This window comes from Sceloporus occidentalis, unplaced genomic scaffold (genome assembly GCF_023333645.1).
Source record: "Sceloporus occidentalis isolate IW3139 unplaced genomic scaffold, rSceOcc1.0.p SCAF_84, whole genome shotgun sequence".
NCBI lineage: Eukaryota > Metazoa > Chordata > Lepidosauria > Squamata > Phrynosomatidae > Sceloporus > Sceloporus occidentalis.
The window spans coordinates 1,845,784-1,861,038 of NW_028317064.1; the positions used below are offsets into that span (position 1 = coordinate 1,845,784).

General features: G+C 41.3%; 1 protein-coding gene across 5 annotated transcripts in view; it reads left to right on the plus strand.

Moving 5' to 3' along the window:
- LOC149285097 (catenin alpha-2) overlaps positions 1-15,255 on the plus strand; it is a 581,118-nt gene that overhangs the window by 80,613 nt on the left and 485,250 nt on the right. Inside the window, exon 7 of one of the 5 annotated variants that reach the window (XM_089495823.1) lies at positions 11,252-11,254. The exons of the other annotated variants lie outside the window; for them this stretch is intronic. Within the exon in view, the coding sequence (XP_089351949.1) occupies positions 11,252-11,254 (3 nt within the window). The remainder of the gene's footprint in view (positions 1-11,251; positions 11,255-15,255) is intronic. 5 annotated transcript variants of the gene reach the window in all.

The following is a 15,255-nucleotide window of genomic DNA, read 5'->3' on the forward strand; positions in this document are numbered from 1 at the left end:
GCGCCATCTGCCGGGGCCAGGGCCGCGTTAGAAAGACCACAAGGGTGTGTTAAGTATAAAGGTTCGGCTATACCAGGTTAACACGACCATGACTGGTCTTCAAGGCCATTAGAAACGAGCGATCCCAGGCATTTGTTGGGGACCTGGCACTATCCTGCTATCTTGTGTGAATACAGGGGGAGAAGAAGAACGAAAATATTAATTTGAATAAATCTCTGTTTTAACCTTTTATTTTGTAAATATTTTCTAGGTGGATAAAGGAGACACAAGATATATTATGTATTAATGGCTATATATATATATATTGGTAAATATAGGGTTAACAAACGAAATGACACCTTTCATTTCTTTTATAATGGAAACTTCTCTTAGATTAATTTTTTTCCTCCTGTTTTGATCTGCGATTTGATTGATTGATGTTGATTGATCTGAGGATTTTAAGTTACGTAATCCTATTTTTGAATCATTGTATTCTTGTTGAAGTTAGAATTGTCCGCTCCAAAGCCGCAGGTTCTGCGTCCGCTATCCACGCGCATGTTTTATTAGAAATACAAGTACTTTTATTCCTGTATACACTTTGTTATAAACCTAATCCTAAATTAGAACAGGGCTAAGGCTTGGATTTTTCTTAATGGTTCTTCTTGTGGGAAAAGTGGTAGCTTTATTTTGTCAGTGATTATCTAATGAGACTTAATTTGTATTAATAAAGTAAAGAAAGCGTTTAAATGTATCTACGCGGGACACGCGATGTAACTGCGCCATGACGTTAACATTACAGTGCTGGAAAATATTAACATATTTTATAGTCGTGTTATTTATTACAGGATTCATAAAAATACAGAATATTTGTATTGCCTTTTATGTTGTTTATGACTCTTTTCATGGTTCTATTTGGTTTCCATAATTTTTAGTAATCTTTGCCAGTCTAAACTCCAGCATCAAAGAGGTTAAATGTGCAAGCTCACGTACACACACACAAGTACACACACACACACACACAAGTACACACACACACACACACACACACACACACACACACACACACGTTGCTCTGTAGCATTGAAAATACGCACCACACGTACAAAAGTGCATTCCAGCAAAGAAGAGGTTAACTTCCGATGCTAAAGCACAAAACGCGTGTGTGGTTAACCTCTTCAATGCTTTGGTGCAGTTAACAAAAGCACAGGATGAAAAGGCAGCGATCAGTCATTAGTTACAATGTATCCGGCGGCTGGGAGGGGAGGCTGCCTGCTCCATGCGTTTCCCTTTAATGTAACAACGCATGGTGAGGGACTGTTACATCGTGTCTGTCCGCGAGGAGCCAGCTATACTGCGTCAGCCTTCTTCCTCCATGAACAGTCGCTCCATAGAGCCGCTCAGGATAACCAACTGCCAAGCCGCTTAACATGTCTTTAAAAAAAAAAAGCCAAGCTAACACCATGCGCAGTTTTACCATAAATGTTCCTTTTCTCTGTCTGTTGTTCCCCTTTAAAAGTCTTGGTGATCACTGATGGCTTGCAGACTTTGAGAACCTTGCTCTAGAACGTTTTGCAACTGTTGGATATTCTGGATTTGTTCACCAAAATGAAAGTATCCTTCTCACCTTATTTAAGGAGTTCTAGAACACTTAAACAGCTTAAGAATACATTTACATTATATTTATTTTTCTCCTTTTGTGCCAGGAAAACTCTCCGTAGCATGACATCACCCAGCATGCACCTCATCGTCTCTCTCTCTTTTTTGCCTCTTTTTCGTTATCGGTGCACCTGGCAGCTGCAATACCTCCTTAAAAAACTTCATAAAAACACTTGGATAGCCCCCCAAAAAATAAAAGCACCGTAAGACAGAAATGCTTTCACCGATCAGTCGGTCTGTTTTTAGATGTCCGAAGCACTGTAATTCAACCTTCAAAGCATTGCAATCGGAACCCACAGGGAAATAAATCCCCAAACCTCGTACATATATTCTGATTTGTGCGTAATTATCGTGTAGCCGGAGAAAACACCCGAGTTCTCCCGTGAATGCTGTAGATACAAAGCGTCCTGGTTGTTGTTTTTTTGCACGGTACGGTCCTTATCTGTAATCAGCCGGCGGTCCGGGTAATATAATGCAATCATTTCTGTTTCATTTTCACTAAAAGAGATTATAGGATGTGAGTCATGAGCATTCGCGGTTCAGAAAGTCAAACTTCCCCAAAAAATAAGCACGTTTCATGCAATATAATTACCAAAGGCACTTCCCATCATGCATTTCTGCCCATACCAACTTATAACTTATATGGCACTTAACTTTTTTTCCGGAGCATCACATGATTTTTTGTTGCTTTTTGGTGGAAGGTTATAGTGGTCACGGTCGCTATGCGTAGGAACAGGGAGTTGTATGCGCTCTATATTTACTTTAGAGTGTAGAATGTGTCTTTTATGGTAACGTTCTTTTTTTAAGGGCTGTAGTAATGTCAAAATGTTGACCTATCCATTGGAAATGCAGCCTGTGGTCATAGCTGGGGACTTCTGGAGGTCCCATCTCTTCTGGAGGTGGCGGTGGTCAGGGATTAGCCCCAGCTGGACTTCTCATAGTCGGTTGAAACATTGGTAGGTATTAGAGCCATGAGTTCTTCTACAGCTTTGCATTGCAGGTCTTTGAAAACTTCCACCCCATTTCCTTAATTCCTTGGAGGTCTTTGGAATGTTTGGATGTTAGTCCAGGAGTATAAATGAGTTTTGTGGTCCGTAGTATAGCTTCACCCAGCACTCGGTTTTAGGATGAACTTTTGAGGGAGTCAACCTCGAACCTATGAAGTCAGAATAGTCACATAGACATACGGGGCAATAGTTTAGTGAATCATAATGTAGGGGTAACTTAAGAGACTAGAGGTGGTTTATAGATCACCCCTGCTCCATTCTCCTAGTCTTCACAACATCTTTTTAATATTAACCCTTAGGAGCTACAGGTCTTGGGATGGGAGTTAACCTTGTTGGATATGGTTTGAAAGGGGAAAATGGACCAGAGATTGACACGGCGGGTCTCACACCGTCGTTATTTGGTAGAGACCGGTCTCTCAGTGGTGGCCAAAGCTCTCAAACTTTACGATATAGTGAAACTCCCTCTCTCGGACAAGTCGGAAGAAATCCCTACTATTAAGGGTTAATGAATCCTATTCCTGAAAGAATAGTATTTTAGAAACGTAGATATGAGTAGGATATTTCATCAATGGTATTTTTTTTAATTAATCCTACACCAGAACATGTGGCAAATGGAGGAGAGAACGCTAATAAATGTAGAATAATTTTAGTTTTTTTGGGTACCAAATCAGAATGCAATTTAACCAAACACAATTAAGATCTATATCCATAATGATTTGGATTACTTTAATTAATGTCCTATTTTTTTTTTCTTGTTTAAGAAGATTTTGACCTTTATTATAGTATTTATCCGGATTTTGCTATATGTACCGACATCCAGCTTGTCCTTTTATTTTTGGGTCTGTTATATCATCGACGTCTGAAAAGGGTAAGCAATATGGAGATTTAAAAACATATTTAGTACGGACTTTGAGAAAAAGAAATTCAGTGCTGTTGGGGGTTCCGGGTACACCCCTGAAATAGAGAGTAATGCCGCATGTTAACATAGATATGTTACGTGACGTAACTGAGCTCGTTATTATTGGGATCACGTTCTCCCTTGTAAAATTGTGCATCCGCACGGTGTGATTTAGGAATGTCAGCCGCTGATTGAATGGCGTTTCCCCTCAGCTATGTTTCCGTGTGACCGGTACCTTCAGGATTATTTATTGTAGGAAAACCATGTGATCAAAAAAACCAAAAAAAAAAACGTCGAGAGGTAATCTACATATATTATTTCTAAGGCTGGTTCCCAGGTTCAGCTTGCCATCATACTCTGCAGCGCTGATGTGTACAGACAGCGTAGAGATTGAAAAGGGGGAGAGGTGTTAGTAGAGCGATGGGTAAGGATGATAAGCCTGGCTGGAGATATCATGATGGATTGAAAGGGTTCAAGATGGGCATGAGGGACACAAGTCCCAGTAGGCAACATGGGAGGCGATGAACAAGAGCTTCATTGGCATCTTATGTTAGGAAGGCGTGAATGCAAGTATTTTTTAAAGATATATAGGAGGCTTTTTGGAGGGATGAATGTGATGTTGGGGTAAATAGTGATAGAGAGGCAGCGAGTTTGTGGGGTAGGGGCGATGGTTGCATCCTTGACATTACGGGATGCTTGAAATGGAACGTTAGTGTTGAAGGGAGAGAAGATAATTCATTCGGTTTGGGACAGATTAAGTTTAGGGATCATGCAGGCATCCAGTTAGAAACAGAGATGAAGCCATTAGCGATGTGATCGTATACAGAACAAGGGCGATCAGAGGAAGAAAGGGAGAACCGAGTGTCATCAACACTGTGAGCCAAAACTCATTTAGACACAACATTTACAAGTCCAGCTTGGTTTTCTCTATTAATAAAAAAAATCCATTGCTGACGTTCATCAGGTTTGATCAGACTAATAAAAGCTGATTTAGGTAAGGTGGAGATGTGTGATGTTTGGTCCGCTATCTGCAGCCCTCGTGGTGCATTGTCCACCATTTGGGGGGAAGCCCGACATCCCGTGTAGACCCGGCTGGTCAGTTCTGGACTTCAGCAACACTCCATCTCTTAATGTTCCTTCGTGTATCTGTGATACTTTCCCGGCATTATATTTTCAGTACCAAATGTACAATAATAACGCTCTTTGGCTCTTTTCTTGTACTTACTTGTTTTTCTCTCATGCGCTTGTAATCCCGCTGCCCTTGTTTGACATTTATTCCAACTGTAATAACTTTGAAAAGCACATAACACACGATATCTGCCGTTGGGTTTCTTCACTTAATGCTTATAGAATGATAAATATTCTATGCGCTAGCAGAGATTTTAACTTTACAAACATCAACTTCTGTTGTTCTTGGGGAAAGGCGGTGGGATCTGTTGGTGACGAGAGATAACCGGATATCCTGAAACGCTCTCTCTCTTTTCTCTTTTTCTCTCTCTTCCTCTCTCTCTCTCTCTCTCTCCCTCTCCTTTTCTTTTTCTCTCTCCCTCTCTTTTTCTTTCTTTCTTTTTCTCTCTCTCTCTCTCTCTCTCGCTTTCTCTCTCTCTCTCGCTTTCTCTCTCTCTCGCTTTCTCTCTCTCTCGCTTTCTCTCTCTCTCGCTTTCTCGCGCTTTCTCTCTCTATTTCTTGCTTTCGCTCTCTCTCTTTCTCTCTCTCTCTCTTTCTCTCTCTCTCTTTCTCTCTCTCTCGCTCTCTTCCCCCTCTGTTTTTGTTTATCTTTCTCTATCTTTCCCTCTCTCTCTCTCTCTCTCCATCTCCCTCTCTTTTTCTTTCTCTCTCTCTCTTTCCCCGTCTGGTTTTGTTTATCTTTCTCTCTTTCCCTCTTTCTCTCTCTCTCTCTCTCGCTTTCTCTCTCTCTCTCGCTTTCTCTCTTTCTATTTCTCGCTTTCTCTCTTTCTATTTCTCGCTTTCTCTCTCTATTTCTCGCTTTCTCTCTCTCTATCTCTCGCTTTCTCTCGCTTTCTCTCTCTCTTTCCCTCTCTCTCTCTCTCTCACTCACTCTCTCTCTCTCTCTCTCTCTCTCTCTCTCTCTCTCTCTCTCTCTCTCACTCTCTCACTCTCTCACTCTCTCTTTGTAATAATATCTAGGAGGCGTGCTGATATGGACACCTGGACAGCAGGTCAAAGTATGGACAACCACCTTAATAAATCCAACTGTTGAAGTTTCTTTGTTCAAATCAGCGTTGAACTAAATGACCTATTGAATCACGAAACTCTAACAAAGCCATGTAATCCTACCATAAGGGTTAAACAATTGACTGTGTATAAATGATGTCCTAGAGAAGCGATAAGTCTGCATCTCCTTGAAAGCTGAAGAGCAATGATTGAAGACGGCAAATGTTTGCTTAGTCATCAGTATTGGCAGGATTAGTTATAGCGCCTGGGACGAGAGAATCTATGAATCGATTTCCTCGCTAATATATTATTTGCTGTTTAAACATTAGCTTAGAGGAGGAGAAATCCCCAAAAGTGAATTTATAATCTGAAATCCCTATGAGTCCAACCTGGGTGCCGCGTGGGTCCTGTGGATGCAATCTGTGTGATTTATTTATCTATACCTTCGGTGCTGAGTTTCCATGTGATTTTCAGTTGATCTATACCAGCAATTTGATCCATACCTAAACTACAGGAGGGAGGAAAAGAAAGGTGCGGAACAGCGAAGAAGGGGACAAAGGGACTCTGGGGATGATGAGGGAGAGGGGGGCACCACAGGCATGACCCCCCCCCCCCAATAAGTGCCCGAACACCTAAAGCCAGCCCTGATCACTACTTGCAACCCATTTTTGGTTACTCGCCGGACAAAGAGCTTTGTCAGGTTTGGTGAAAAAAGGGGTTGACTCAGCAGCAAAAGATGAAAGTAAAAGGTGCTTTCATGAGTGGTCGTTAAGCTCCCCCGTAACCCCTGAAAAGGGCAGTTCTGGAAACGTCTAGTCCGCCTAATCAAGAATCTGGACCCAAATTGATAAGAACACTTTGGTAATATAGGTAATATTCCGGCTCCAATGCCCTGAGCGTACTCAGAATCTTACTTTGTTCTAAATTCCAAATAATGTTCGCTATTAAAGGCGACAACAAAGTGCTTTGAAGCCACAGATTAATGAACCTGTTAATCAAACCCTTCCAATGTCTGCATGGTTACGGTACTTCTGATAACAATCGAGAAATCAGCGTTCAGCGCGGCTTTTGTGAAGATATTGTTCTGCAAACAGCTGCTTTTTCTTATTCGACGCCCTGAACAACTTGCCTTGCAGGGTAACCTTGAAATTACGGCATTGAGGGCCAATAAAAGCCTCTGTGATACTTTGTACTTCGCCGGTTACAAAAATATTTTTCTAGGCACGTCAGCCTCGGAGTTCTAATGAAATATGAATGAAGGTCTACGTACTACCTTGTTGACCGTACTCCATCTCAAAAATTGGGGAGGAATCACTTGTGTGTGTTCGGAAACCTAAAAAAAACAGTATATAAGAAAAATGTCACGGTGGCCGAGTAATATAGAGAAACCATAAATTATTATTATTTATTATTATTATTCCCAGCCAGCCATTGAACACCTGGAGGACAACATTGTATGAAACCTTTTTTTGTGTGCCAGATGAAGCACAGGCCAAGCTGGAGCTGAGTAAGGCGATGGGCCAGCTCATCGAGTCAGCACTCAAGTTGAGCTGAGTTGACTTTGTGAAAAACATCACCCAAGTGCGGCAGGTCACTGAAAGTAACGAACTCCAACGGAGGAGGACAACTTAAGCCCGTTCTTGTTCTGCTTGGCTCTTTCTCATACTGGCCAAAGCATTTCTGGATTGAATCCAGAAGAAGATGCTACGTAGGAACGGCACCTTAACTTGGCTCAGTCATAGATGCCGGTATAGGAGAGGGAACCCAGGTCTGCGTGGGGTTTCTCATTTTATTTAGAACCTTCTAAGTAATAAACATTAAAATGTTCATTGATATAAATATATCATATATTTTTTAACAATTTAGGTGAAGATAATGGGCTGCATATAGCTCACCCACCATTCTTTACTGATCCTGATGGATAGATGCAGTTGGAAATAAACGTGCCATTTTCAATAAGGTTGCGTTCTCAATATATCCGGGGTATCCAACCTGCGGCCCTCCAGCTGCTGCAGGACTACATTTCCTAGTCTCCTCTGTCAGCCCCTTAGCTGAAAAGCATTATGGGAGATGTAGTCCTGCCGCAGCTGGAGGACCTCAGGTTGGACGCCCCTGCATTATAGGATACTCATTAATCAACGAATTTAGGAAGAAAAAAAAAGAAAAAATGGTTCCCATTTCCCTTTTACCCATTTAAAAAAAAAAAAAAATATTCTAAAACAGGACATGGGAGGTCCGATTTATTCTAAATAAATATATTTTTAAATATATTTATAATTTGAAGAATCTCCGAACTGAATGAAACGAGTCCATTGGCCCTTTCTCCACATTTGGCGGCAGCCATGTTTCTTACTTTGTATTCATTACACCATATGACTTCATAAACTACTGATACCTATTTACCGTATTGGCTCGAATATAGGCCGCACTTTTTTCCCCCACTTTAAGTTTTTAAAGTGGGGGTGCGGCCTATATTCGGGGTCTAGCGCCCGACGCCCGGGACATGCAGTCCGGGCGCCGGGCAGGCAGCGGGGTTAGGATACAGATCCCCCGCAGTGGTGCAGGGAACCTGCATCCTACTCCCCGATACGCTCAGACAGCCTCCCCTGCCAGCACTTTCCATGGGGGGGGTGCCGGCACGGGAGGTTGTCTAAGTGCATCGTGCGGACCGTCCACACGATGCGTTTTACCTCTGCCCCCCCCCCCCGACTTACCGGAGCAGACTCCCGGGTGTCTTGCGGGGCCGGCGGGGGATATCTACGCAATACGCGTATACAACTTCCGGTGCCGGCACATCCGGCACCGGAAGTTGTATACGCGTATTGCGTAGATGTCCCCCGCCGGCCCCGCAAGACACCTGGGACTCTGCTCCGGTAAGTGAGGAGGACAGTGGCAGCATATCTCGGGCAGGGAGGACAGTGGCAGCATATCTCGGGGGGGGGGCAGTGGTAGCATATCTCGGGGGGGGGCAGTGGTAGCATATCTCGGGCAGGGAGGACAGTGGCAGCATATCTCGGGGGGGGGGACAGAGTGGCAGCATGTTTTTTTGGTGCTTTTTTTTAGGGTGCGGCTTATATACGGGGGCGGCCTATATCCGAGCCAATACGGTATGTCACGGAACAATCCATACATTGAAGGAGAATAATTTATTAAATGTATTTAATTTATTAAAACATCCTGAGCTCCTACAGGATTTGGGGAACCCTGGCTAACAGAATTTATTATATCCCTCTTAATGTGATATCTCATTCTCTATAATAACATACTGTGTGTGTATATATATATATATATATATATATATATATATATATATATATATATTGTGACAGAATACCCCTTCACTTTGGTACTCTGTCCGGGAATCTTTACTTACACACAGTCTTCAAGGCTGCAGAGACGGCTCAGACACGAGGAGGGTAAAATAAAAGGCTGGGCCTGTTTTTATTTTTCGTCACAGGCATAACAGGAAAAATAAACAAATCAAAACAAAAACCTTGCTCTTGTGAGCGCTAACTAATACACGGTTCTCCAACCTAACTACAGTTGGACGGCTTATCCGTTCCAACAAAACAAAATAACACAATATATGCAATAATTGCAGCAGTCAGTGTTTTTTGGCAGCTCTCTCTCAGGGAGCCAAATGATCTCTCTTTTGCACTGAGACCAGGAGGCTACTTAACTGCCTCTCCCATTAATTAGTGGAAACAGGTGAGTGCTTAGGAGAGTATCCGATAATCTCCGGACTGGATTCCCACCTGCTGGTCTTCGGCTGCTCATAAACTGTGGAGTGGAGCACTGGCCCGCCCTACTCTCCAAATGCTCCACCCCAGGGACCCAAAACACACAAATAACAACAGACGTTAATAAGTCCAATATTAACAGTACATTTCCCTGGGGCTAGAAAACCTATTGTGGGTAACCACCCTGCAAAATATAAGGGGATATATACACTCCCTCCATTATCATCCCCTGCTTTCTGTCACAATATATATAATTTTATAGATCTTTGATGTCCGACACCAGTATCAATTTACTGAATGGACGTTTAATGACATTTAAATCAATCTAATTCAGTTTATATATCTTTATATGAGATATGAATGTCTCGCTTGTGTTTTAGTTTTTTCTTTTTCTTCAATATATGGATTATTTAATAATAAAAAAAAGGGACACTTGTTGGGCGCAAGACAAGCTTTTACTGCTCATCGATTCTATGTAATTCTGGAATGCTGTATTTTAAACAGTCACAAAATAAATAAAAATGTTACTATTCCGCACACGCCGTTACAAAGAGAAACAGGAAAAGCGAAAAAAAAAAAAAAAAAAGCAATTTATACAACCCCGGTTTGTCTGGAATGTGATTGACACTTTATCATCACAGGCATTATGAAGTCTCAGTTCTGCACGGTCTGTATCTCTGTTAGAATATTTCTGGAACACGTCTCGGGCTGATTCCAGGTCAAACAAAACAGTGTGAAAATAATGGCAAGAAATTACACAATATACCTCCACAGTATTCGGCCCTTTTGTGGCGGAGAGGACTATGATTTGGTACCAAGAGGGTTATGATGTGTGATTAAACTCGCATACAAGGCTAGCATTTGCGATGAAAAGTTATACTTATATAATTTGCTTACATTTTTATCAACAAAATGTTATAAATAAACCCATTTTCTGCTGTCTCTATACACATTATTGTTACTTTTAGAACCCTGTGAAACCCTCATAGCCAGCAAACATTCTGAGCGCCTAGAAAAGAGGGGCATCGTGGGAGGAAAGAGGGGCATCGTGGGAGGAAAGAGGGGCATCGTGGGAGGAAAGAGGGGCTTCGTGGGAGGAAAGAGGGGCTTCGTGGGAGGAAAGAGGGGCTTCGTGGGAGGAAAGAGGGGCTTCGTGGGAGGAAAGAGGGGCTTCGTGGGAGGAAAGAGGGGCTTCGTGGGAGGAAAGAGGGGCATTGTGGGAGGAAAGAGGGGCATCATGGGAGGAAAGAGGGGCATCCTGGGAGGAAAGAGGGGCATCCTGGGAGGAAAGAGGGGCATCAGGGGAGGAAAGAGGAACAAGTAGGCGCCCATTTAATAATAATAATAATAAATAGGAGGTGGTTCGTTTTATTATATTAAAGAATCGTATTTTTTTCTTCTGGGTTTTCCTCAGCTTCTCTTTATATTAAGACAGATCACAAGCCTACATTGTGTTTCTTTCTCCTTTATCTTGAGATGAATTCGGACTCGAAACCGTCTCCTAAAAGGATCAGTTCTACCTGAACCTGGATTGATCTTATGCAAGAGGGCACCGTGGAATAAAACTTCATAGCTGTATTCTGATTGGCGCGTTCTTTCTTTTCTAGCCAATCGTAGATAAGAATTTTAAAAAACTTCAATGAGAGAAAAACAGATTTTTTTTTATTTAATGGCAAAACCCACATTCCATAAAAAACGCAAATTGCCTGTTTAAAAAAAATAATAGAATTTTCTTAATACTTTAGACACATATTTGAACTTTCATTATTTTCTATATATATATGTATGTTATACAGTGTGTATATAATATATATATATATATATATATATATAACATCCCCATAAGTTGTTTATATAATAGATGTATCTCCAAATATCCTTCCTTCTGTTTAGTAATTTAACTAGTTGTGAAACCACCATGTCATTTTATTCGTTTGCGGCTTCATATAGTGAAATAAACGATGCATCCATCTCTCATAAATACTGTAAACATTATAAAATTCCAATTTTGCTGGCGATAAACCGTCTAACACAAACTCCCGCAAATCCCATTTGACTTATGAAAATGTAAAGTAGATTCTCCTTTTATCATCCAGAATTTACTTTCCCTGAGCAATTTTTAACTTCTAATTTCAGCGAGCCACAATAAAAGCGTGACAGGTATCCAGTATATTAGCGGTGAAATATGGGAGTCCCGGACCGCGATACGTGACTAAATCCGTTAACCCTATGCTTCCAATCGTCATGTGCGGTTAATGCGTATAATAGCTCAGTGACACCTTTTATATAAATGTTATATAAATGTTTTAATGCACAGAAGGAGTCAGCGGGACAGCGGAGAAGCTCCTTGGCCCTGTGCTCAAAAATCAGGACTGTCGTAGGAAAAAACGGGACACTTGGTGTGAATGTTAGGATCGAAGAATCCCTTCCTCTTCCGTTATCGCTTTCTATTAGGTTGTAAGTTGCTGATTATTGTTAATTGGATAAGACAAGCTTTCTAGTTTATTTAGCTCCATGGGGGTCTTCGATGGACGCCTTCTATTGGAAAAAGATGTGACGTCATATAAGCTTTCAGGGCTCGGAGGTCTCTTTTTTGAGACAGAAGATCTTAGGCCAAGCGATATGTGGTGATACGGAGACTTTCTGCCTGTAGAACCAAAGCTTCCCAAGAAATGCCTATGTCATGTTTATCCGGCAGGGGCCACGGCACATGTATGAAGCCATTCTCTCATAGCTGATCCATCATGGCGGTTCAAGGGTTAAGATCATATAATGTAGGTATATAAGGAAAAAGTGAGCTTTTATGGGGTACGGAAGCACAAGAAGAGCAAGGCAAGGTTATATAAATACGTATGGGTGATTATACGGTAATGTAACCATACGACGACTAATAGCAATTTATGCCCGCTGCTCATACCGGCTAATTGTTACATAAAGCACTCCAAGCCATTAGGAGCCGGGTATCAGAGAGGGCTGCTGCTATTTCACGGGTGATTTATGTCTGCAATTTGATCAGAGGCGCGCTGCAAAAAAAAAAAGGAACGTTAATTAGTCTGCACCCTCTACCTGTGACATCATCTCATCCCGTTAAAGCCAGTTAACCCTTCTCGCTTTGGGCAAAATGTGTTTGCATGCCACACATACACTCATACATACACACACGCATACACACACACGGACACGCTTACTCTATCATTAGGCTACTCCATCTCACAGCCCTTGTTAAAGTGAGATGGCTGAATGTGATGGGAGCTGTAGTTTTATTAGAAGCTCAAGGGATACAGGGCCTCCTGCCATAGTTTAGGAACAGTTTTAGAAAGCAGAATTTCTTTGTGTTTGATGGTAATACGAAAGATTTTCCTGCATCGCTCTTCACCACAGTGCCGTTGCTTACAGATTTCCGGCACGCTCGTGGTCTCTGTGATCTGATGCCCTATTCCGCCTCTGTCAGCCAGTCCGCAGGGGCTTTGCAGACCCTCCTTGCCCCGGAATCTGAGCTAAAGTTTTCGTTGACCTCTCCTGGTATACCTTGGAAGACTAGATTGTAAACTCTTTGAGCAGGGCCCTCCACACCTGTTGTTTCTGTAAGCCAAATTGTTATGTCTTGTCTACCCGTTGTACAGCGCTACTGAATATGATGGCGCTATATAAAACTATAAGTAAATAAAGGTCTCTGGGTTTGATCCGGAGTCTCAAGGGGAACTCTTGCTTTCCCCGGGTCTCCGGGTAACTTTCTCTTTTTCTCCAGAAGGGGTTCCCAGTTCCCAGGTACGTCTCCTGTTTAGTTAATCCGCTTTATTTTGGGCTAAATTTACCTGCCCCAAGCCACATACAGGAAATATATAATTTGATATCATGCTTAGTGGCTCATTTTTATGAAACCTGCAATTCTCCAGCATATAAAAGAAGCGGCAATTAAATAACATTAGTGACAGATAAATGTGTGGGGTTTTTTTTGATGAACCAAACCCCCAGCATCAAAGAACCCAGCTGTCTGGATTTCTTCTAAACAGATAAAGATCTGTCTCATTTAGGGGATTACAGCTCAAAGATGGAAGAATGATTTACTTACAAGGTTCTTTTTTTTTTAATGAATTTAGTTCCGACGAGAAAATGTCATCCTTGTGATCTGCGATAAGCACCGTGCTAAAAGTTTAAAACCCATATTACTAGATTTCCCAATCTCGGCTTTTTTTTATTTTTTTTAACAGTAATTACATTTCAAAAGGGAAGAGTAGAGAATTTCAACAACGCTCGATACCCGCATTAAAGACCGTCAGGAGTGACGGCGGCGCATGCTTACTAAAGGAATAGTTACACGCATGGATTGCATCACTTAGTTTGTGAGCTTGAAATATATCTAAATCTTTTTTTTTTTTTTTTTTGTAAATGGTTCTTCTGAACTTGTATTGGGTTGACAAGTGCTGTCACTCAAGCTTTAATTGAAATTAGCATTGCTAACCCTTAGTACTAATGACTTTATGTAATTCCAAATTCTTCAATGTTCCATATCTCACTGTCATTATATATTTATATACATTACTGTTCAAAAGTTTGGAGTTGCTTGTCTATTAAAATATTATGGGGGAGGGGTGAAAGAGGAGGCACTTGCCCAGTCCCTAGAAATTCAAAGAGCCCCACTGGAGCAGCAGCAAGGGGAGCAAACAGTAGGCTGTTTAGAGTCGGTTAACAAGATATAGAGACAGAAAAAACACCTGGTAGTCAGCAGATAAGTTTTTATTTAATTCTCTACACCCCCCTGCTGTCAGTGGTTTGGTCTGCTCTCTTCCTCTCCCTCCCTTCAATCTGGCAGCTTCTCCTTCACAGGCACAGAGTACCCGCAGAGGCACAGTTTGCAGCTGCAGATAGAAGGTAGTTTTATTTCAAACATATATTGAAGCTACAACTGGAGTCCCAAAGGTTAATTTTTACATTATTATGGATTGGCACTGCAGCTCTTGTGGAATGCACCTCTCATGATTCTCAGCCATCCATTCCGTTGGCTGATCATCATTAGAAATGTAATAACAGCACCATGACGTCCAAATATTACAACTGCCAAGTGTCCTATTTGGGTTCCGAGCCTTTATGACCCTCTTTACTCCACTCTTTACTGTAATACCTCCGAATGCTACGCTACACAGCATCAACTTTTCTTGATTGCAACTCCCATGATGTTCAGCCAGCAATAGCAGGAGTAGTAGCTGGTAAATGCAAATTGGGCTGGGGGGGGGGGCTACAATAAGTATTCAATAAAAAAACAAATTTTTATTGACTGTTTTATTGTATGTATATATATATATATATAAATATAGTCATATGGTTTTAGCGTGCCGTGATTAGCACATTCCGTTGTAGCGTTTTTACCTCGGCAGGAATGCTTTTAAGGTGCTAAGGATTTAGAAATACATAATACTAATCACAATGCTTTGTACAGCAGCGAGAAAAATCCTGCGTCTATCCACTCACCTGGCCCTGTATGTAATAAGATATTACAAGAAACAGAAATGTATATGATCCATCTCCTCCGCATGCTTGCTAGATACTAAAAAAAAAAAAAAAAAAAAAAGTTAAATTCATATATTTCTGCTCACATTACTTATTTAAAAATAAGAAGAAAGCTAAATAGATTTAATAAAATTCAATTTTTTTTAATGTAAATCATAAGAATCAGAAAACATATAGATAGCAAACATTCCTATAATGTTTGTTTCCGCTTGTCTATTTATTTAATTTTTGGGTAAAATCTTTATGTATTTTTATTAAGGTGTGAAGTGTTAAGTACGGAAAAGAAGCAAAT